The following is a 19,576-nucleotide window of genomic DNA, read 5'->3' on the forward strand; positions in this document are numbered from 1 at the left end:
TTTATAGAAAGATGCTTTTGACTTTATTTGCATCACAGCAAATTGGAAACAATCATTAAATATAAACGGCAGATAAAATAAAATAAAACTCATTTCAAGATGAATCAAAGGTTCGTAAAGGACAGAAACATTGATACTGATCCAAATCGGTTCAGCGTTAAATTTCTCTCACATTAATTATGAATATAGAAATAATATTTTCTGAACCGAGAAACCGCAGGAGGTTCTGATCCGTTTAGAAATGTCCTGATGGTTTCAGCTGAAAAACTTCATTTGTTTTCCTGAAAAGTGAAAATTCTTGAATTTAAACGGATCCAGAACGGGGTCCAGAATTCTGCCAGGAGAGTTCCGGACCCGGTTCTGGTGAACTGAATTAGTCATGATTTACATCTTTATTACTGCGAAATCATAAAGGATTGATAATATCGCTCCTGAGCCGGCGCCTCCTCTCAGAGCGGTAACCATGGCAACTGGCTGCCACTCCGTGGCAAGGACCTAATCATGGCCGACGGGTCGGTTCTGACCCGGGGAGCCTAGCGTGACCTCCAGGAGCCGGCTGATCATCTGGGAGTGTGTGGGGTGAAAGGTCAAGCCGTCCACCTCCATGGCCAGGTTCCCAGTTTTCCCACTTCGTATTCCGAAACGCACCAGCGTTCCCAGGAACAGTTCCTCCTGGTGGACGCAGAGCCACCGTTAGGACGTCGCTTTATGGTTCTGGTACCATCAGAACCTTACGGTACCTTCTGGACCGACGGCAGGTTCCTCCTCCAGTCCTTCAGCTGCAGGTCAGAGGTCACCGGCTCCAGTCCCAGTCCTCTCCTCAGGTAGCGCTGGTGAGCAGGACAGGTGTGGAGCAGGTAGAGCCCACAGGCCACGGCGTAGCCGGCCCAGTTAGAGACGCCTGCAGCGGGTCAGAACCAGAACCATCAGCATGTCGCACAATCGATGGATGAAATGAGCGGTTGGATGAACGGTTGGATGCTACCTGCAGTCACGGCGCAGTCGGCCGCCACGTCGCAGGCCACCAGGTCTCCTTTGGGCATCAGCTGCTTCACCTTCTCCTTCACCTTGCCCATCCCCAACTCGTTGCCTCCGTCTCCGATCCCTGTGGGAACACGGGTCACCTGACCGGTCACTCCGAGAAACCGGGCCGGCTCCACGGCGTCGGGCTTCCTGCGCCGGCCGGGACGGAGCCGGACTCACCTGTGGTCATGACTCCGGGAATGTTCTGAGCGGTGAGGAACAGGTCGTCTATGGGATCCACCAGGTGTTTGACGTTTTGTCCTCTCATGTTGTAATAGTTGCCGTCCTGAGCCCGGCCGCTGCGCTCTATCGCCACCAGGTGGTCGAACCTGGTCAGAGGCGGCACAACCACAAAGACCATGCTATGTTGTAAACCATGCTGTGGGCGCCTTAGCATTAGCTTCTGCTAAACACTAGCCTGGTATCAAGCCTTAGCATTAGCTTCTGCTAAACACTAGCCTGGTATCAAGCCTTAGCATTAGCTTCTGCTAAACACTAGCCTGGTATCGAGCCTTAGTATTAGCTTCTGCTAAACACCAGCCTGGTATCGAGCCTTAGCATTAGCTTCTGCTAAACACTAGCCTGGTATCAAGCCTTAGTATTAGCTTCTGCTAAACACTAGCCTGGTATCGAGCCTTAGCATTAGCTTCTGCTAAACACTAGCCTGGTATCAAGCCTTAGTATTAGCTTCTGCTAAACACTAGCCTGGTATCGAGCCTTAGCATTAGCTTCTGCTAAACACTAGCCTGGTATCGAGCCTTAGCATTAGCTTCTGCTAAACACTAGCCTGGTATCGAGCCTTAGTATTAGCTTCTGCTAAACACTAGCCTGGTATCGAGCCTTAGCATTAGCTTCTGCTAAACACTAGCCTGGTATCAAGCCTTAGTATTAGCTTCTGCTAAACACTAGCCTGGTATCAAGCCTTAGTATTAGCTTCTGCTAAACACTAGCCTGGTATCGAGCCTTAGTATTAGCTTCTGCTAAGTACTATTTTGGTACTTAGGGGACCTAATGTTCATAAGTAGCGCCCTCTGGTTAGCACAGCTAGCGTCTTAGCTAGTGGGTCCACTGCTGGTCTTCGTCACCAATCATTCTTTGACCAGGAGGTTTGAGGCCTGCAGACCCAACACATCATACTGAGAAGCACGGTGGTGGAGGGTGATGGTGTGGGCTGGAGCTCCTGGACCTGCTCTACTTAGAGGGACCTGAGTGACGACCGACAGTGTTCAGGTCATCTGACCTGGGCTTGGTGGGGTCTCCATGGTGACACAGGAAGTGCATTGCAGAGTCAGGACCGCGATCCTCGAAGGTGACCAATGGGATGGCAGCTTTGAGGACTCCTAATGGAGGAAACGTCCAATCAGGGTCTGTCTCTTTAAATCCGATGAGCGCTCCGCCCAAAGCCTCACCTGTCCTCACCGCTTCGTCCACCAGAGCTCGGTTCATGTCCGCTGCCCTGCGGTCCGTCAGCAGCGTCACCCGTTTCCCTAGAGACAGCAACATGGTTGCCATGGCGATAGCTCCGGGCGGACCGTCCGTCTCATCCGGAGGACTAGCAGGAAACAGGAAGATACCCGAGGTCAGTTAGGAAGTAAGTACACCCAGGAGTCAGGTAAAGGTCATTTTATTTCTATAGCACATGTTCAGCAACAAGGCAATACAAAGAGCTTTACAGGAAATAAAAGAAATACAAACAAAGGAAAGAGCAGAAGAAGGAAAATAATAGAATGTTGATCCAAAGTAAATAAACTAGATGCTCCTGTTGGTTAGTTAGTCAGTAAGTTAGTTTCCTCTGGTTTAACTCCTGTTCCAGGTTGCAGTAATAGGAATCTCTCTGCATAATAATCTAAAGTTTCATCTAAGAAGTCAGGACACATCGGACCGGTTCTGTTGTGGGTTCTGTTCGGGAAGAACTAGGTGTGCAGCTTACCTGTGCTGGTGATGTGTGGGGAAACCGGTTACTATGGCAACAGAGGAGGAGTGGGACAGCGCCAGGCAGCAGCGGAGGAGTTCATCCTGGACAAACAGAGCTGCGATTCCCCGCTCGCCTGCAGAACCACAGAACCAGAACCGGAACCTTTAGAACCCGACCAGAACCTTCTGAGGTGGTGGTCCCTCTCATCAGAACTGGACCTTTACCCGGGTCGTCCCCGATGATCCGCTCCAGCTGCCGGATCTTCCCGGCCGTCGCCTTGGAGACCAGGCTGTAGAGCAGGGGATTGTGGGAAACCAGGAAGCAGAGCGGGGCCAGCTGTGGGTCGGTGCCGGCTGACGGGGCGTCCGGGACGTCGGTCAGGAACATGCAGCCCGGAGAGTGGCTGAACGCCAGAGGCGGTTCTGAAAGGTCCAAACAGACAGCAGTGATGGTCATGTGAACATAACTGCTGGTCGGATCCGGTCGGTTCCGGTCACTTCCGGTCCCTCACTGCTGCTGAGGATGGCTTCTATAGACGTCACTCCGCAGGCCCAGAAGACGGGAACGTCACCGGGTCGGAGCTCCACCGGGTCGCCATAGTCCGGTCGGGTCAGGTCCAGAATGCCCAGCAGAGCTGCAGAGAAAGCAACACCGATGAGCCTCAGCAGGTGGTTCTGGCTCCCAGCCGGTCCGGACCGCTCAGCACCTGGGTCTCCGATGTGAACCGGAGCGCCATGGGCCCGTGGGTTCTGATGGGTCACCTCCACCGCTGCGTCCAGCAGCCCGGCCGGCACCGGGCGCATGGTGACCACCAGGGGGCAGCGGAACTCCCCTTTGTGAACGCAGCGCACCGCCGTCTGCAAGACACCGCCACTAGGGGTCAGCAGAGGAAGGACACCGTACGGTACCTGCAGAACCCTCAGCGGTGGTTCTGTCTGGCTTTACCAGACTGTTCCAGTCAGGTTCTGGTCGAGTTCAGAACTGAACAGAACCGCTGCTGTCCTACCCGGAACATGCTGACGTTCCGGCCCTGCTCCACGTTCCGGACTGGAACCCCGGCCTCCTCCAGCCGGCCCTCGAAGCCGAAACTGCAGCCCAGGTAGAAGGTCACCATGTCTGCCAGTGGCGACCCGGTTCTAGACAGACAGAACCAGCAGTTAGCAGCAGGAGACCCTAGATGGGCTAGCCCGGTTCTGACCCACCTGGCCGGATCGCTGTAGCTCTGCAGGCTGGAGATGGTCTTGACCAGACGGCCGTCCTGATAGACGCAGAACTCGGAGACATCCGTCCTGAAGACAGGACACCATGAGGGAACCGGGTTCTGGTGGTGCCGCCGTGGCCCAGGAGCCCAGAACCTCCCGGGAGGTTCTAGAACCTCTGCTGGATGTAAAGCAGCAGCAGAGGATCTTTCATTCTCACCAACCTGATGTCAGCATGTTTAGCCAGAGGTTCACAGGAAGTCTCTCCTGATTGGCTGCGGTACAGCAGAGGAAGGGGGGCGGGGTTACTGCGACAGAAGTCCTCGAAGTCGTCGGCCATGCGGCGCGGCAGGACCACCACGTTGGCCTGCTGGTATCCTGGTGAAGACACACTGCGGTCAGAAAGATGCTGAACGGACCCGATCAGAATCATTATGGTTAACGCTGCAGCCTCTCTGGTTCTGGTCCACAGGGCCGGGCCGGGGTCCACAGGGCCACAAATCTTCACACTCCAGAGTTACTGGTGGAGTTCCACAGAACTCAGCGCATGCTGATGATACTCAGCTATTTCTGTTCATAAACCCTGAAGAATCCAACAGCCTGCAGACACAGAACTTTAGACCGAGGCAGACGACCCGTTTACTTTCTAGACACCTACAGGAGCGGTTCTAGTTACCCTGCTCTAGCTCTAGTTTTCAGGCTTCGTTCATGTAACACATTTACTCCCTGAATCTGGTCCCAGCTACTGCAGGAGTAAAGTCCAAACGCCGCAGGTCATAAAGCCATCTTACCGTGAGCCATGCCAGTCGTGGTTCTTATTTTGGGATGGTTCTGTCTGATTAACAGCCTGAGTTCTCCTGGACCAAGACGGCTTACATTCTGGATCTGATGCATATTCAGATACGGATTATAATCTGCAGCGATTCCTGGAGCCTGCCGGCTGAAGAACCGGACAGCAGGAAGCGCTCCGTTAATGAGCAGCAAAGCCCTGCAAACATTAACAGGCAGGGGGCGCCGTCCTAACAGGACCTGCACTACCACCGCCACCCGACAGTGTCTGAACATCCATCCATCCAACATGCATCCAGAACCAGTAGAGGTTCTGGTTCGCTCAGCCTGCAGCTCTGATCTCCGACATTTCCAGTATAAACCAGTATAAACCAGTCTTTCCAGTCTCAGCTCTTCCTCCAGAACTTTCAGCTCGTTTCATTTTGTGGTTCCAGGATCTGGTTCTGATCCATCTCAGAGCCGTTCTGTCTCTCCAGACCAGAACCCTACCCCTGCAGAGGAAGCTCCAGGTTACCAAGGTCATGGAGGTCGTCACCTTGAGACGAAGACGAGTGTCTCCTGAGACCGCTCCAGGTCCGGCGGCAGCCTGTCCTCATGGCAGACAGCATGTCTGGCCTGCAGGGAAACCAGAGAAACCAGAGATCATGTCTACCTCCGGGGCAGTTGCCATGGAGACATGGGGGGACATTATGAGCATGCACAGAACGTCTGGTCTAATCCAGTCTCAGGTTTTATTCCTGGATTTATCTCCATCTGTTCTCCCACAGCCTGATGCTGCCACCACCATGTTTCCCTGGTTCTGGACTCAGTCCGGTGGACGACCGGCCAGCCAGACTGGTCAATGTTAACTTTCTCCTCCACTATTCCTTAAATCTGAACATGTGTGAAAGAGATTAAAGGCTTAATTAGGAATAATTTTCCAACATCTTAGAGCCAAAAGGACCAGCTGCTCGTCGCCACTGAGAAAAGGAATGTAGCAGGCGGCACCACCAGGTGGCGCTCCCTCCGCAGCCTGAGCCTCCATAAAAGGGAAGCTGGAAGCTGGAGGCCAGGTGTTCATTTCCTGTGTGTGAGACCAGGTGTGTGTCGGGCTCACGCTGTTTGCTGGCTGTGTGTTTGGAGGAAAACTGTTTTAAATCGATTCTCTTAATGACTTTGTGCTGATGTGTGTTTTTATTCAAAGCTGCTTTATTAATGACGCAGCGCAGCGTCACCTGGGCGTGACGCCGCAGGTAGGTTGATACATTAGTCTCTATTAATCAGAATGAATTGGATGGTTTTGGTTTTATATAGTGTTTTTTTTTTTTGGTAGGGCTGCACCAGATTTATTACATCTAGTTTAACTTCAGAGGTCTGGTTTATGCGATGCAGGTATTCAGTGTTTGAATGTTTTAGATCGACTTGATTAAAATGATTTAATAAGCATTTAGTAATTTTTGTCTTTTTGTTTTATCACTGCTTCCTTCTAGAGTTTGATGTTCTTGTTAGTGCGTCCAGTTTGGGTTGTTTGTCTCCTCAGTGTTTGTGACGTCAGACTGACAACCTAACATTTATTGTTTGTCCTCCGTCTGTCTTTGCGTCACTTCCTGAACACTCAGGTTTCATGTGGCTGTTGATCTTAATTATCTGAGATCTTGAGTTTGATTGCATGTGATCATTCTGCAGTGAATCTTCCGTTTTCAGTGGTTTATGCGGGTTGAAGTGGTTTTTAAATTCGGGTTGAACATTATCTGGTTGACACCGAATGGATAAAGTTAGCGGGAAACCCTATTATCTAACAATAAATATTGTTAATTAACTTCATTCTGGTGGTTTTATTGCCCTTCGGCTTGACGGAGTTAAAACAGCAACATTTAGTTATTCTATTTAAATTACGTTTGATAAATTTTTAGAATAGTATAAATCAGCTTATGCCTAAATGATTGAAAACCAACTAGATTTAGGATAATTATTAAATTTCATGCGGTAACTCGGGTTTGCAGATCTGGGGTTCAGGCGATGGAGACTCGGTTCGGTCTGCAGACTTGAGGCTGGACTCGGACCGAAACAGCTGAAAGGGTTTGAATATTTTCCTCCAGCTATGAGGCTCCTGGTCCAAAAGAACCTTTAAATCAGAACCAAAGAGGAAATAAAAACAGCAGCTCATTCTGTCTGTCGGGATCAAATGTCAAATAATCAAGTTTATTAAAAAAGAAGAATCGTCCAGAACCGGAAGCCACATTTTAGAGTAAACATGTTCAAATAGTTAAAAATCAGGTGATTTTCTGATATCAGCAAGTCGTTCTGGATCATCGCCGTTTCCTTCTTACCTTCCGCATCAAGTTCCGCGTCCTTTTTCTTCTCGTGTTTTATGGCGGTTGGCGGATCAACCATGAAGGAGCGCTACCGCCACCTACTGGACTGAAGTATTGACAGGAAGTCACCAGGACGAAAACAACTACTAAGATAAAATACTAAAGTATTTCCTTCATTTGCTCCTTAATACCGTCGCTGTAGGTCAGCTTTCAAAATAAAACGACTCTCAGACAGTCGAGTCCGTCTCAAGGTCAGATCTCTGAAAATTATTTCCTCTGAAAATGATTTCAGCTCCTGGTTCACATAAAAGCCTGGTTCTTTATGAAAAGCGCCTCCTGGTGGACCCAAGCAGAACTGCTACAGCGCTGGATGGATGGGAGCTGGCTCCTGAACTCTAGCAGGGTGTGAATATTTCTGGACCCATTCTAAATCGTTCTGGTTCTGAGGTCCAGCGGATCCGTCCTGCTGGAGTCTGGGAAGACCTTGAATTCGACCACCGAACCAGAACTATGTCCAGAAGATTTCAGGAGGAGCTGCAGGGAACTGGAATCAGAACCAGCTGACCGGGTCACAGTCTGGACTTTGACCCGTCTGATACCGCAGCAGATAAAAGATCCGATCGGACTGGAGCCGCCACAGTCGATGCTGGACACTCCAGGTACACCAGCAGAACTCGTCTGTTTGGCCTGGTTGCAAAACCCAAGAGATCAACCCGGTTATTGGGCCCAGAATGGGTTCTGGCCCGCTGTGTCTGCTCCTGCTGCTGAGCGCCGCTCTGGCACGTAAGTCTGGACCTTCCTGTAGAACTTCAGAACATCTGGACCTGTAATCACCGACCCGGGTCTGTGAGCTGGCTGCAGGATCTGCTGATTCGGATCTGTAGCGGTAACGTCTTGGTTCTGGTTCTGCTGTTCAGAATCAACCAGTAAAGGTTGCCATGGTGACTCTGGCAGCGTCCAGCGGCTCCAGAGTTTGTAGAGCTAAATATTTTCAGGTCATTAATTATTATGATATTATTGATTAATGATTATTAACTTTTCCCAGATCAATACTTTAATACTTTATAAAAAGCTGATTGATGGAGGAAACTCTGCTGATGACGCAACTAACCCTTTAATACACAGTGGAGGCCTGATCTGTCTGTGGTGCTGTGGGCTCCAGAAACACTGGGAATCACCATAGCAACCACCAAGACAGCTCACATCTCTGCAATGATTCTTAATCTATGATGACATCCAACCATCATCCAACCATCATCCACCCATCATCCAACCATCATCCAACCATCATCCAACCATCATCCACCCATCATCCAACCATCATCCATCCATCCAACCATCATCCAACCATTATCCATCCATCCAACCATCATCCACCCATCATCCATCCATCTAACCATCATCCATCATCCAACCATCATCCATCCATCATCCATCATCCAACCATTATCCATCCATCCAACCATCATCCACCCATCATCCATCCATCTAACCATCATCCATCATCCAACCATCATCCATCCATCATCCATCCATCCTGATCGTTGGTCTCCTGCTGGTTCTTTTCTTCTTCTACTGATCAATGACGGTGGTCACTGAACTCTTTTGGAACAGCAGAAATGTTTCTGGATCCTTCTCCAGATTTCTACCTTTAGAATATCTGATCTGGGTTTAATTAGGATCTTCTGTTGATGATCATCAGCTGCTTCATTCTAACTCTGCTGTTTGTTTTCCAGAGGATGTGGAGGAACCAGCTTCATGTCAGAGTAAGTTATCTAACACAAACACATGTGGGGTCAGGGGTCGATCCAGAGCAAACAGACACAGAGCTGCTGATGGATCAATGCTGCTCTCTGAGCTTATGGCCTGTTTGTTGGAAATAGCAGCAGGAGCTCTGCCAGAAAGGGTTCAAAGGTCAGCTGGTCCAGTATTGGAGGGGTTGTCTGACGTACAGGAGGATGTAGAAATATGACATTGACTGAAGTGATGCCTTCAGCATAAAGATGCAGATGCTTCTTTTCAGTGGCTTCCAGATTTAAGGTCCAGAGGAAGTATGTGTACCGGTACAGCGCAGAGGGCCGGAACGTAGCGCCGGGTTCTGCTAGCCTCCAAAATGGACCTAAAGTCACTTGTGAGGTAAAAACAGTTGAACTAATAACAGCTCTTATCTGAGGTCCCCTCACTGACTCGTCCCACGTCTGCAGGTAGAGATTGAAGTCCCCCAGATGTGCAGGTTCATCATGCACACCAGAGACTGCACCGTCAGCGAAGCGTTCACCACGGACGCTCGGGCTGAGGCGGCCTACGACCCGGCACCCGACTCCGACACCTTCAAAGCCGTCATGGAGAGGTCAGAGCACATATCGGTAAAACCTGAGCAGAGCGAACTGACTTCAGCATTTTTAGGCCTGGATGAGTTTAGATCCATCCCAGAAAAACAGCAGGACACTTCAAGCTGCAAACTTTAACAGCTTCACTCGATTGGTTTTTGAGGAAAGTTTCCACTTCTGATGTCACATGAGGTGACTGCGCGCCGAGTTTCGGGACGCTCGTATTCACACACAGCGACGCAGACCGCTTGGGGACTCACTTCCTGCTTCAACCGCCAGGCTTCCCTTCCTTCTCTGCAACCTCCAGTTTCTTTTAACCAAGCATCACAGAAAGAGCGCCACCTTTCTGCAGACAGACTCCTCTGTGGACGACAATGTTGCAACTTCCACTCAGGAGTTTTTAGCCATCTGAGAGGCGTTGGAGTAATTTAGTGAAGAATCATACAAAATGTAGATAATTCCTCACTAAACATTTCTCAAAAGTATTCATGTTTCTTGCAGATACATAAACCAGATGAACATTTCTGTCTGAGTGCATTAAACAATCCTATAAACCTCTGACCAATGACACAACAGCCTGCACAGCGCTCTGTTGGAATAAAAACCATAACAGTATGGATAAAAAACTGATCAAACCAAAATGACGCCAAGAAAAGCAATAAAACTAAGATGCATAAACCTGAGAGAACAACTGGGCTTTTAAAACCTAAACAGAACGTGTCGAGCTGCAGTCTGCAGAGAAACTGGTCCAGAAAGGAAAAAGCCCGCTCCAACAGGTCTTTTCTGGCTTTAAGCCGCAGACCCTGAGATCGGAGAACCTGAGGTTTCAGCTGCAGACACACAGATAGGAAGGCAGCAGTCCATTAGAGCTTCAACCTGGTCAGTGAACAGGCGCCAGTACTGAAGCAATGTGCTCATGTTTCCTTGTTTTGGTTCAAATATAAGTGGACTGGTCAACAGAGAAATGGATGTGTAATTTTAGTGAAGTTCCTAAGATGATAAAAGTCATTCCTTGTTCGTCATGAAGAACTATGTGGAGAAGTTCTTACTATCCCTGCCTTTTGTGATCCAGGTATCACAAGCAGTGACATTTCTGAGATCCGGTGACAATCAAAAGATACTAAAGAGAAGAACAGAGATGAGACGGATTCCTGGTCTGACACCAAATTATCTCCTGGAGAGCATCAGCGAAATCTCTGCTAAATCTGTGTTAATTACTCATTTCAGAAAATTGTATTTCTCTCCTAATTAATGTTACTTTGTGCTGAAACACAAGTGTCTTATTCCAGGAGTCCACTGAAGGTCAGTGTCCACTCAAACGGCCGTGTGGAGGTTTACCCCAAGGCGGACGAGTCCATCAACATCCTTAACGTCAAGAGAGGCATCATTTCTGCATTCCTGGTTCCCATCATGGAGGATGGACGGACTGGTCTGGTGGTTAGTGTCCAACTGGTCGGAGACAGCAGGACCATCTTCACACGCTTCAAGAATAACAGTGATCTGTGGTCTCTGAGCCGGTGTTTGTGTTTTCCCTCAGAGTACGGTCCACGGTCGCTGTCTCACCACAGTCACGGTTCATTCCAGGCAGGATGTTGCCACAGACGCCAGTGTTTCCAGAGATCTGTCCCAGTGTGACCAGTTCTACGGCAGGACTGTCACCAGCAGCCCAGTTGCTCTGCTGCAGCAGCTGGTGAGAAAACATTCTTTGCTTTATGTCGCAGATTGTTGACTTCTGGAAAGTGTAACCTGCCTGCAGGGTGCAGCTTCACCCGCAGCACAGAGGCTGTAAAGGAACATTCAAAGTCTCAGGAACTTTCTGACCCTCCAGCCTCACATCATGGATAACCTGGAGAGAAACTGTCCTCAAGTTTATCCAGTCTAGACTAGATAAACTTGCCAGGACTAACTTAAACCACTTCACTATGCTAGCATGTAACAGCTGGGAGAAGCTCCTCCTCCTGCTGCTTTTGGTTCTACTGAACAGAAATAACTGCTCACTGATTGGTTTTCAGCACAACCCCATCTCAAAACTCATCAGCAGCACTCAGAGCTGCAGATACCAGTTTGATAACAGAGGAACACACATCACCACAGCCAAATGCACCGAAAAGCACATATACCTGCCGTTCTCCAGCGGGTGAGTCTGACTCAGAGCTGAGCTGCATTTCTGGAGAGTATTGAAGGTTTTTATCCACACTGTCGTCTGCATCTCAGCAAGAACGGGATCTCATCGGCGGTGACCCAGGATCTGAGCCTTCAAAGTGTAAAAAGAACCAGTAGCAGAAGATTTGGTGAGCTGTTATTTCTAAAAATGCTGTGGATTTTCTTTTTTAAAACTTGGTACCTAAAACACCAACTTGTTGCTCACAGATGCAGACCCCCTGCAGGCAAAGCCTCTCCACTTTGATAAACCAGAAGACAAAACTCCAGTCCAGATGAAGGATGCCGTTCTGGACACCCTGCAGGAACTGGTGGTGCTAACGAGCACAGATCAGGGTCAGAAACGGACCAGCCTTTTCCACAAGCTGGTTTCCAACCTGAGAGTCCTGAGGAACGAGACCCTCAGCCAGACGGTTGCCGAGATGGTCCAAGTGTCCAACTGGCTGACCTTCCAGGCCTTGTTCCAGTGTGGAACCTCAGAGTGCACTAGTGCCATCATGCAGGTCATCTGGACCATTGACAGGGTCTCCCTGGAGGTGGATGCTCTGGTGTACGCGCTAGCTCTGCAGGCCAATCCGGATGCAGCACGTGTGAGAGACATGCTCAGCATGGCTCAGCACAAACAGAGCAAGGCCATCATGTTCGCTCTGGCAAAAACTGTGAGAAAGTGAGTCAGGGCTTCAGCAACAGGGAGTCCAAATGTCTTACAGGGACAGTGAGGTCTTCGCTAATGTGTTTGTGTGAGCAGTCAGGGTCAGGATTGGACAGAGAAATACTTGTTGTTAAGATTCCCATGATGAGACAAAGAGGAACCCTTAAATAAACTAAACTTGACTAAGTAAAGCGGATGGAGTTAAAGAACAATAGAAACTAAAATAGAGACGGGCCAAAGATGGATGGATGACAGATGGATGACAGATGAATGATGATGCTGGATGATTGATTGATGGATGACGGATGGATGATGGTTGGATGTTGGATGGATGGATGATGGATGGATGACGGATAGATTGGATGGATGACGGATAGATGACTGATGGATGACAGATGGATGATGATGGTTGGATGATGGATGGATGGATGATGATCTAAGGGCCTCCAGATACCAGGACAACTTAACCCACTAAGTAAAGTGGGTTAAGTTGTCCTGGTATCATCAACTAAGGTTGTCTTGGTAGTGTCAACCATTAATTCAAATAGGTTCATGCTAATGTTAATGCTAACGCACATGCTAATGTTTATGTTCATGTTAACATTCACTCTGATGGTCCTAGATTGTCAGTTTGAGTTGAATAACTTTAGAGGACATTTTTATCAAAATGCTACGAAAGCAACATTAACGTTTGATGCTAATGCTAACGCCCCAGCTGTAACACGGAGCTGGGGATTTGAAAGCTGTAAATGTTTGCTTACAGGTTCTATCAGGGACAGATTACTCCAGAGATCACTGAGGTGTCAAAGTTCATGGAGACAATCCTAAACAACTGCTCAGAGGAAGTACGGGACCCTAACCGGGACCCCGCTCCAGATCCCACAGAGGAGGCCTTCCTGGTCCTCAGGGTGAGCAAGGTTCCACTAGCATTTGAAGCAGTGCCGCACCAGCTGGTGGAGTGTGATTCTTCCTCTCCTGCAGGTTGTTGGTGTTATGGGTCGGGCCATGCAAGACGTCAGCCCATCACTCATCTCCTCGATTTTGCGATGCTTGAAGAAACCAGATGTTGCCTTATCCAATCAGAAGGCAGCTATCCAGGCCTTCAGGCTGATGGACATTACTGCTGAGGTGGGACTCCTCATGAATCAAACACGTTCTGGGTTATTTGGCTTTTTAGCAGAAAATGTTGCTGTTGTTACAAGAGCTCTGAATATTTGGTCGGGCACAGATTCGGCGCTCCCTGCTGGAAGCGTACCAGGACCCCCGGAGTCCCGCTGACAAACGCCTGGTAGCGTACCTGGTGCTGATGAAGGACCCAGACTCCGCCCTCATCAGGGAGATCTGCAGCGGCCTGCTGGGCGAGAAGGATGAGCAGCTAAAGAGCTTCGTGCTCTCCCACCTAAAAAACATCCAGAACTCTGATGATGAGAAACCTGAGTGAGTAATCAGATTACATCTCCAAACATGGCCGGATTCATATTTATCAGGATCCTGTCTGAGGATCTTCTGGTTTTGGTAGGAGATCATCAATAAATGCTAAAGCTAGACTGTCTGGAGTAGAGCACAGAACACCTGAAATATGACCTTTGACCTACTCTAACTGCTTCCCTTCAAAATGCTGGACCTTAGATTTAACCAGGACAACCCTGCTCTTTTCCTGCTCTAGATATTCCTCCAATCTTCACTAAATGAATGTTTAAATTTTTTAAATTTAACCCGGTTGATCGTCAGCGGTCCGGTTGATTCTCTGCAGGTCCGGTTGTTCTGCTTTGAAACCAGGATGTTGGATGTTGGCAGTCTTTTAGAACCTGTTCAGACTTGGCAGTAAACAGGCAGATTATAATTGAATTGAATCATTGAGGGCAACAATCACTTCTGCTGCTTCTTCCAATCCTTTGAGTCCAGTTCTGTTTTTCTTTTTTTACGCTAAATAAATTGTAATGTGTGTTTTTAACTGGGAGGAACTGATGGTCCAGGCTGTGGGATGGTTTCTGAACATGCTGTCTCCGTCTCCAGACTCAGACAGCTTATTGGGGCAGTTCTGCAGGACAAACCGTCATCCACCGACTCCGTGTTTAATGGTTTGTCCAAGAACTACGTGCTCAGCTCCCCGCTGGGCTCGGTCCAGAGCAACGTCATCTTTGACAGCGGGAACACGCTGCCCAAGGAGATGAAGCTGGAGGCGTCTCTGAAGGCCTACGATCGCAGCTTTGATATGTTTCAGGTTGGTGACAGCAGATCAGTTCTTCATGATGAAAAAACCCGGAAAGAGAAAGATGGTTCACCAGGAAGTGTCCTTCCAGGTTGGGCTTGAAGGAGCAGGATTTGAGCCGACAGTCGAGGCTCTTTTTGGAGAGAAGGGTTTCCTACTCGAATCTTTCTCCAGGCTGATGAGGTTTGTAGGCGACAGAGCTCCGATGCTCCGAGGAGTTCTGGACCGGATTTCCCCTGGTCCAGGCAGAAAGAGGAGACAGGTGGCAGCAACTGTTGGGATCATGACCTCTTTAAGGCTTCTGCAGGAGGGTTTCAATGAAATGAGTGTTGCTGATGTCTCCTCAGGTTCCAGACATTCATCTGAAGGCAATCAAAGACGGCTTTCAGCAGCTCCTTCATGACGTTCAGGTCTCTGCAGCTCCTGAAGCTACTGTCTTCCTCCGGCTGCTGGGCGATGAAATCGGATATATGAAGACGAGTGAAATGAGAAAAATGTTTGAGACTCTGTTCATGTACTTCCATGTCTTCATCAGAGAACTACCTGCACAGGTCAGACTGGCTTTGCTGACTCTTTGCCAAAATGATCCAGGCAACCGATTGTCTCAACAAACCCGACTATTCTCACACAGATCACCTGCATGTAGAAACGTCTCGTTAAAGCTGAGTAATGCCAGAAAGGAACGCTGTGGTTCCACACTAGGTGGGAAAACCTATGACTGAAATGCCGCCTTTCTTCTCCGGTGGTTGAAAGGCGGACATGCCTTCGACGCGTTCTTGACCTCAATCCATAACTTCTGCTGTGATTAACTATGCGATGTTTCATGCTTTGATCTTTTATTCCATGACGTTAATTTGTCATGGTTTGGATACGAAGCAGCTGGTTTGGTTGATGGGGCCTGACAGTGTGTTTTTGAAGATAAATATTTAATTTTCATAAGATTTTAAGACTCCTTACAGCTGAAGTGCACCTTTATGCAGATGATGCCACTCTTTACTCACCTGGATGACCTTACACTTTCCTCCTCCGAGACAGACTTTATCCAGAAAGTTGTAGAAATACTTCAGTATTTATTGGGATGATATGCTTCTATTTTAGGGACTGTCTTAATTTATCAGTCCAGGATGAAAATAGTCAGGCTACATTTCTGAATGTTGATGGTCATAGTTACATGATTTACAGAACTTTTGAAAGTACTTACCCCTTTCAGAGACCAGAATGAAACTAGAACGTTTCTCTGCCTTTCATCCACTTTGTGTTACGTCACCGTCAGGTCTTCTCCAAGCTGACCTCCAGCACCGAAAATGAGATGTTTCTCCACTACGTCTTCATGGAGACTTCCTTCTCTCTCCCCACTGCCTCTGGTTTTCCTCTCAAGTTCTCCTTGTCTGGAGTGTTTGCTGCCGGCGCCAGAGGAGGCCTGACCCCCTCCACAGTGGTAGATCCCTTTTTCTTCATCATCATCAGGATTTCCTGCTTCTACATTCTTCACCTGCTCCCTTTTTTCCTTTCTGCAGACTGGCGTGTCCTTTATGCCTTCAGGAGGGCTGGAGTTCATTACCCATATGGGCGTTCACCTTCCAGACTACGTGGATGCAGGAACTGAGATGCTCACTAATTTCTACCACGAGAGCTCATTTCAGGCCAAAGTGACTGTGAAGAAGAACCAGGTTGAACTGTCCATCCCAGCTCCAAAGTCCAACCGTCCGCTGCTCAGCATCAGGTCAGCAGCATCTCTGATGAAGCAAATGAAGCTCTTCCTCTGGTTGCTGTTCTGGTGTTCATTCTCTCTTCTCTTGGTGTCTGGATGAAGCAACAAGCTGCTGTCCATCTCATCCAGACAAACTAAGCCGGTGCCATCTCTGGTGGAGGACCGGGTTGACCACACCAACTGCCAGCTTCTGCTTAAAGGACTCAACCTCTGCACAGTGGTCAGCTACACCAATGCTTCCTCTGTGGAAGAGGCGTCTTCCTTCCCTCTGACTGGAGACGCTACGTAAGATGAACGTCTGCTCCAGTCACAATGGCTTCAAGAGACACCGATTTATTTCATTTTACCTTCTATTAAGTTTTACCCAGATAAACTAAGAACGTCAAACTGTTGTCACTCGTTGAAGGTTTGCAGTTGAACTCCAGCCCACAAGAAAAGTTTCCGAATACACGGCCTCCATCAGCGACGAGACCCTGAAGGAGGGCAGAAAGGGCCGACACAAAGCTCAATCCCTAAAGCTCACCCTGAGGGCAGAAGGTACCAGTCCACCCACCGATGAAACTGTTCAGACGGGCTCATTACATCCTGGATCCAGGATTTGAAACTTCCAGGACTGACGGCTGCAATGCGGGGCATCCTCTGGGTTCTGATGGAGTTAATGGGCCGTTGCTGCAACTGCACAACAGTCCAGTTAGAAGACTATCCATTAGTCCCAGTTGCAATAATAATAAGTATGAGGACATTGGTCTGGACTCTGTGGTCCCTTAGGGCAGTGTTTTCTATCCCTGGTCTGCTCTGCATGTTCTAAATGTTTCCCTGCTGTAATTTGCCTGATTCAGCTGATTGCAGTTCAACAAACGCCTGTCAACTGAAATCACCTGGCTGAAGCAAAGGAACACCTGAAACGTGAAGGGCAGTGTGTGGAGGACCAGGGATGGGAGTCACTGGGTTATGTCATCATGATCGCCACCTGCTGGTGCTACACTGGTATTACAGCAGTTGTTCTTTAACTGGATGGGAGGAACTCCTTCAGGCTGCGCTGAGGTCATTTCTGAATATTAACATTGAGTCTCCTGTCACATTTAACTGGAGTCAGAGTCTACAAACCACGTGGACTCTCAATTTATAAATATCCAGAGCAGTGAAGCTGTGGCCTAAAACCTAGCAGAAAGCTCTGAGCTGTTTTCTGACAGACATCTCGGAGTCGATGCATTTTATTTTGAAACTGCTTGTTTCTATAGTTCTGATGAAACCCAAGTAATGAGTTAAAGTTGTTCTGCATTTAGGTGAAGAGCCAACGGAGGCTACCGCATCTGTCAAGTACAACCAGAATAAAAACACCTTTTCCGCTGAGCTGCTCATTCCTGACTGTGACGTGGAGGCGACCGTCAGCCTGGCTGTAACCCGGACGGATGGAGACGGACGGAAGACGAGAGGCTTCAGCATCGACGTGACCAACAGGAACGTCACACAGTTCTCTCTAGCAGGACGTGCCAGGTCAGTCCCTGAAAACTCTGGAGGAAACCAATGCTCAGCAGTTCACGGTGCCCTGCTGCAAGAGTCCATGCTCTTATTTTAAATGCAGACATGAAATGATGAAGGAGGTCATGATGCAGCTCCAGATGGACATCCCGTCTCTGGAAACGGATGCATCCGTCACTGCAACCCTGAAAAATGAGGAGAATGTGCTGATGGTCTTGGAATCAGTCCTTCACCTCCCTGCAGCTTCATACCAACAGAAAGCTTCTCTAAAATATGGTATTTTTTGCTGGTGTCTGAATTATTCTGGTTTTAAAACCTTAAATTATCTGCATAGTGGACTATTCTTTGGTTTTTCCTTCCTCAGATGAAGATAAAGTCCAGCTGGAACTGAAAACAGACCTGACTGCAGAGATAAAAAAGATGATTCCACATGTGGAAGATCGTCACATGCAGCTCCAGAAGCTCGTCGATGATATGTTGGAGCAGAAAGTGGCAAAGACTGACATGAAGTTGCGTCATATAGTCACCAAAGGGATTGAGGTGCAAATGTTTATTCACGTCAGCAAATATTTTGTTGTTTTTAGTCCAGAAAACTCTCAAGTGTGGCGGGCCGTGCATTTGGTACCTGGTCCTTCAGTGGGTTTACTGGTTTAATCCACATCTATAATGTTCCAATTATACAAGCCACCAATACTATAGTGAACAAAAACCTCAATATAACAAGTTCTGATATTACAAGTCTGTTCAGCATCAGGTTATCGGGTTTCAAGCGTCCAGCTCTAAACGGACCTGAGTGACGGCACGGACCCTCACGGCGCTGTGTCCACAGCTAAGACCTTATTATGGACATTTCTTTATGATATATTTTCAAATGTTTGCCATTATACTGCAGCAGGATGTTTATGAGACACTGGGGGAGCGCGTGAAAGCGCTACATCATTTATGCAGCAGTATTTATCAGTTAGCCTACTAATAATTGAGTGAATACTGTAGTTATTAAAACAAGAAATCCAGTTAGGGCAACTCCAAACATCTACATTACAGCCTACAGTGGTAAAAGAAATAAAAATAAAGCATATCACACTCAGTTTCTGAATGTTTATTTATAGACAAACTCCATCCTGCTCTCTTTACACAGGAAAAGTTCAATAAAATTATAGAGTTGATTGCTTTCTTTCATATCATAAATTATCATTCATTTGTCTCTGAAGGCAGGCAACAACTGGCTGGACAAACTGACGGCTCAGTTCCCTTCTCTTGTAAATCTTCGAAGTAAGAGGAGCATCTCAGACCTCATGTTGCCGCCCCTGCCTGAGAAACTGTTTCTGCAGTCGTAAGTATTTCAAACAGAAATCTGAAGTGTCTTAAATATCAATAAGACTTTCATTCCATCTCATAATTTGTACCTGATTTGATTTGAACAGTGACAGTTTGTTTCGATACCAGTTCAACAAAGAAAAGGCAATCATCAGTCTCCCTCTTCCACTTGGGGGCAAAACATCAGAGGAGCTGAATCTTCCAAAGACTTTGTTCTTTCCAGTCATAGAGTTACCACTGATTGGGTTACATATACCAGCTAAAACGTTTGTACTCCCATCATTCAGTGTGCCAACCTCTTTGGATCTCCCCATTCCTCTTCTCGGACTGGCTGAAGCATCGACCAAGATCCACAGTAACTTGTACAGCTGGGAAGGATCGATCTCTGGAGGCAACAGCACTGTAGATATTCCTAGCTACATAGCACAGTACAAGGCCATGGCTCAGTCCCCAATACGCTTACTTTCGTATGAACTTGAAGGTAAACTCTCT

General features: G+C 48.0%; 2 protein-coding genes across 8 annotated transcripts in view; one reads left to right on the forward strand and one right to left on the reverse strand.

Moving 5' to 3' along the window:
- Positions 1–7,345, reverse strand: dglucy (D-glutamate cyclase). Of its 4 annotated transcripts, XM_028000964.1 has the most exons (15): positions 7,236–7,336; positions 6,897–7,030; positions 5,462–5,541; positions 4,362–4,515; positions 3,945–4,227; positions 3,645–3,795; positions 3,450–3,572; positions 3,163–3,360; positions 2,954–3,071; positions 2,433–2,575; positions 2,264–2,363; positions 1,204–1,352; positions 986–1,105; positions 741–901; positions 1–672 (listed from the first exon to the last, which is right to left on the reverse strand). In XM_028000964.1, exons 1-15 carry the CDS (start codon positions 7,242–7,244, stop codon positions 496–498), a joined length of 2,100 nt encoding a protein of 699 aa, XP_027856765.1. In that variant the 5' UTR covers positions 7,245–7,336; the 3' UTR covers positions 1–495. The 4 variants fall into 4 exon arrangements, with proteins under 4 accessions (XP_027856765.1, XP_027856766.1, XP_027856762.1 ...); XM_028000965.1 differs by lacking the exon at positions 6,897–7,030 and having other exon boundaries at positions 7,236–7,345; XM_028000961.1 differs by lacking the exon at positions 7,236–7,336 and having other exon boundaries at positions 6,897–7,229.
- Positions 5,551–19,576, forward strand: part of apoba (apolipoprotein Ba) — a 27,111-nt gene continuing 13,085 nt past the window's right edge. For 2 of the 4 annotated variants that reach the window (XM_028000933.1, XM_028000934.1), the window contains exons 1-24: positions 7,469–8,003; positions 8,957–8,986; positions 9,244–9,356; positions 9,425–9,570; positions 10,840–10,987; positions 11,088–11,240; positions 11,563–11,687; positions 11,765–11,841; positions 11,921–12,377; positions 13,126–13,270; positions 13,344–13,490; positions 13,591–13,799; positions 14,379–14,586; positions 14,666–14,836; positions 14,922–15,125; positions 15,848–16,012; positions 16,092–16,297; positions 16,388–16,570; positions 16,692–16,822; positions 17,572–17,782; positions 17,871–18,043; positions 18,132–18,307; positions 18,979–19,100; positions 19,192–19,565. In XM_028000933.1, coding sequence (XP_027856734.1) covers positions 7,952–8,003; positions 8,957–8,986; positions 9,244–9,356; positions 9,425–9,570; positions 10,840–10,987; positions 11,088–11,240; positions 11,563–11,687; positions 11,765–11,841; positions 11,921–12,377; positions 13,126–13,270; positions 13,344–13,490; positions 13,591–13,799; positions 14,379–14,586; positions 14,666–14,836; positions 14,922–15,125; positions 15,848–16,012; positions 16,092–16,297; positions 16,388–16,570; positions 16,692–16,822; positions 17,572–17,782; positions 17,871–18,043; positions 18,132–18,307; positions 18,979–19,100; positions 19,192–19,565 — 4,126 coding nt within the window. In that variant the 5' untranslated portion in view covers positions 7,469–7,951. Of the gene's footprint in view, positions 6,159–7,468; positions 8,004–8,956; positions 8,987–9,243; positions 9,357–9,424; positions 9,571–10,839; positions 10,988–11,087; positions 11,241–11,562; positions 11,688–11,764; positions 11,842–11,920; positions 12,378–13,125; positions 13,271–13,343; positions 13,491–13,590; positions 13,800–14,378; positions 14,587–14,665; positions 14,837–14,921; positions 15,126–15,847; positions 16,013–16,091; positions 16,298–16,387; positions 16,571–16,691; positions 16,823–17,571; positions 17,783–17,870; positions 18,044–18,131; positions 18,308–18,978; positions 19,101–19,191; positions 19,566–19,576 lie in introns of those variants that run through there. The other 2 variants (XM_028000935.1, XM_028000936.1) reach the window with 2 other exon arrangements.

The sequence above is a fragment of the Xiphophorus couchianus genome, chromosome 19, assembly GCF_001444195.1.
Source record: "Xiphophorus couchianus chromosome 19, X_couchianus-1.0, whole genome shotgun sequence".
NCBI lineage: Eukaryota > Metazoa > Chordata > Actinopteri > Cyprinodontiformes > Poeciliidae > Xiphophorus > Xiphophorus couchianus.

What these genes read in the sequence shown, in the direction of transcription:
- dglucy (XM_028000961.1), bottom strand. Translation starts at nt 7,072, where the DNA reads ATGAGCTGCTGTTTTTATTTCCTCTTTGGTTCTGATTTAAAGGTTCTT. An exon ending in CCCCAGATCTGCAAACCCGA is followed by an intron (nt 5,542 to 6,896) that starts GTTACCGCATGA and finishes GTTTCCCTGCAG; the next exon opens with GCCAGACATGCTGTCTGCCA. An exon ending in GGTTCACATCGGAGACCCAG is followed by an intron (nt 3,573 to 3,644) that starts GTGCTGAGCGGT and finishes CTTTCTCTGCAG; the next exon opens with CTCTGCTGGGCATTCTGGAC.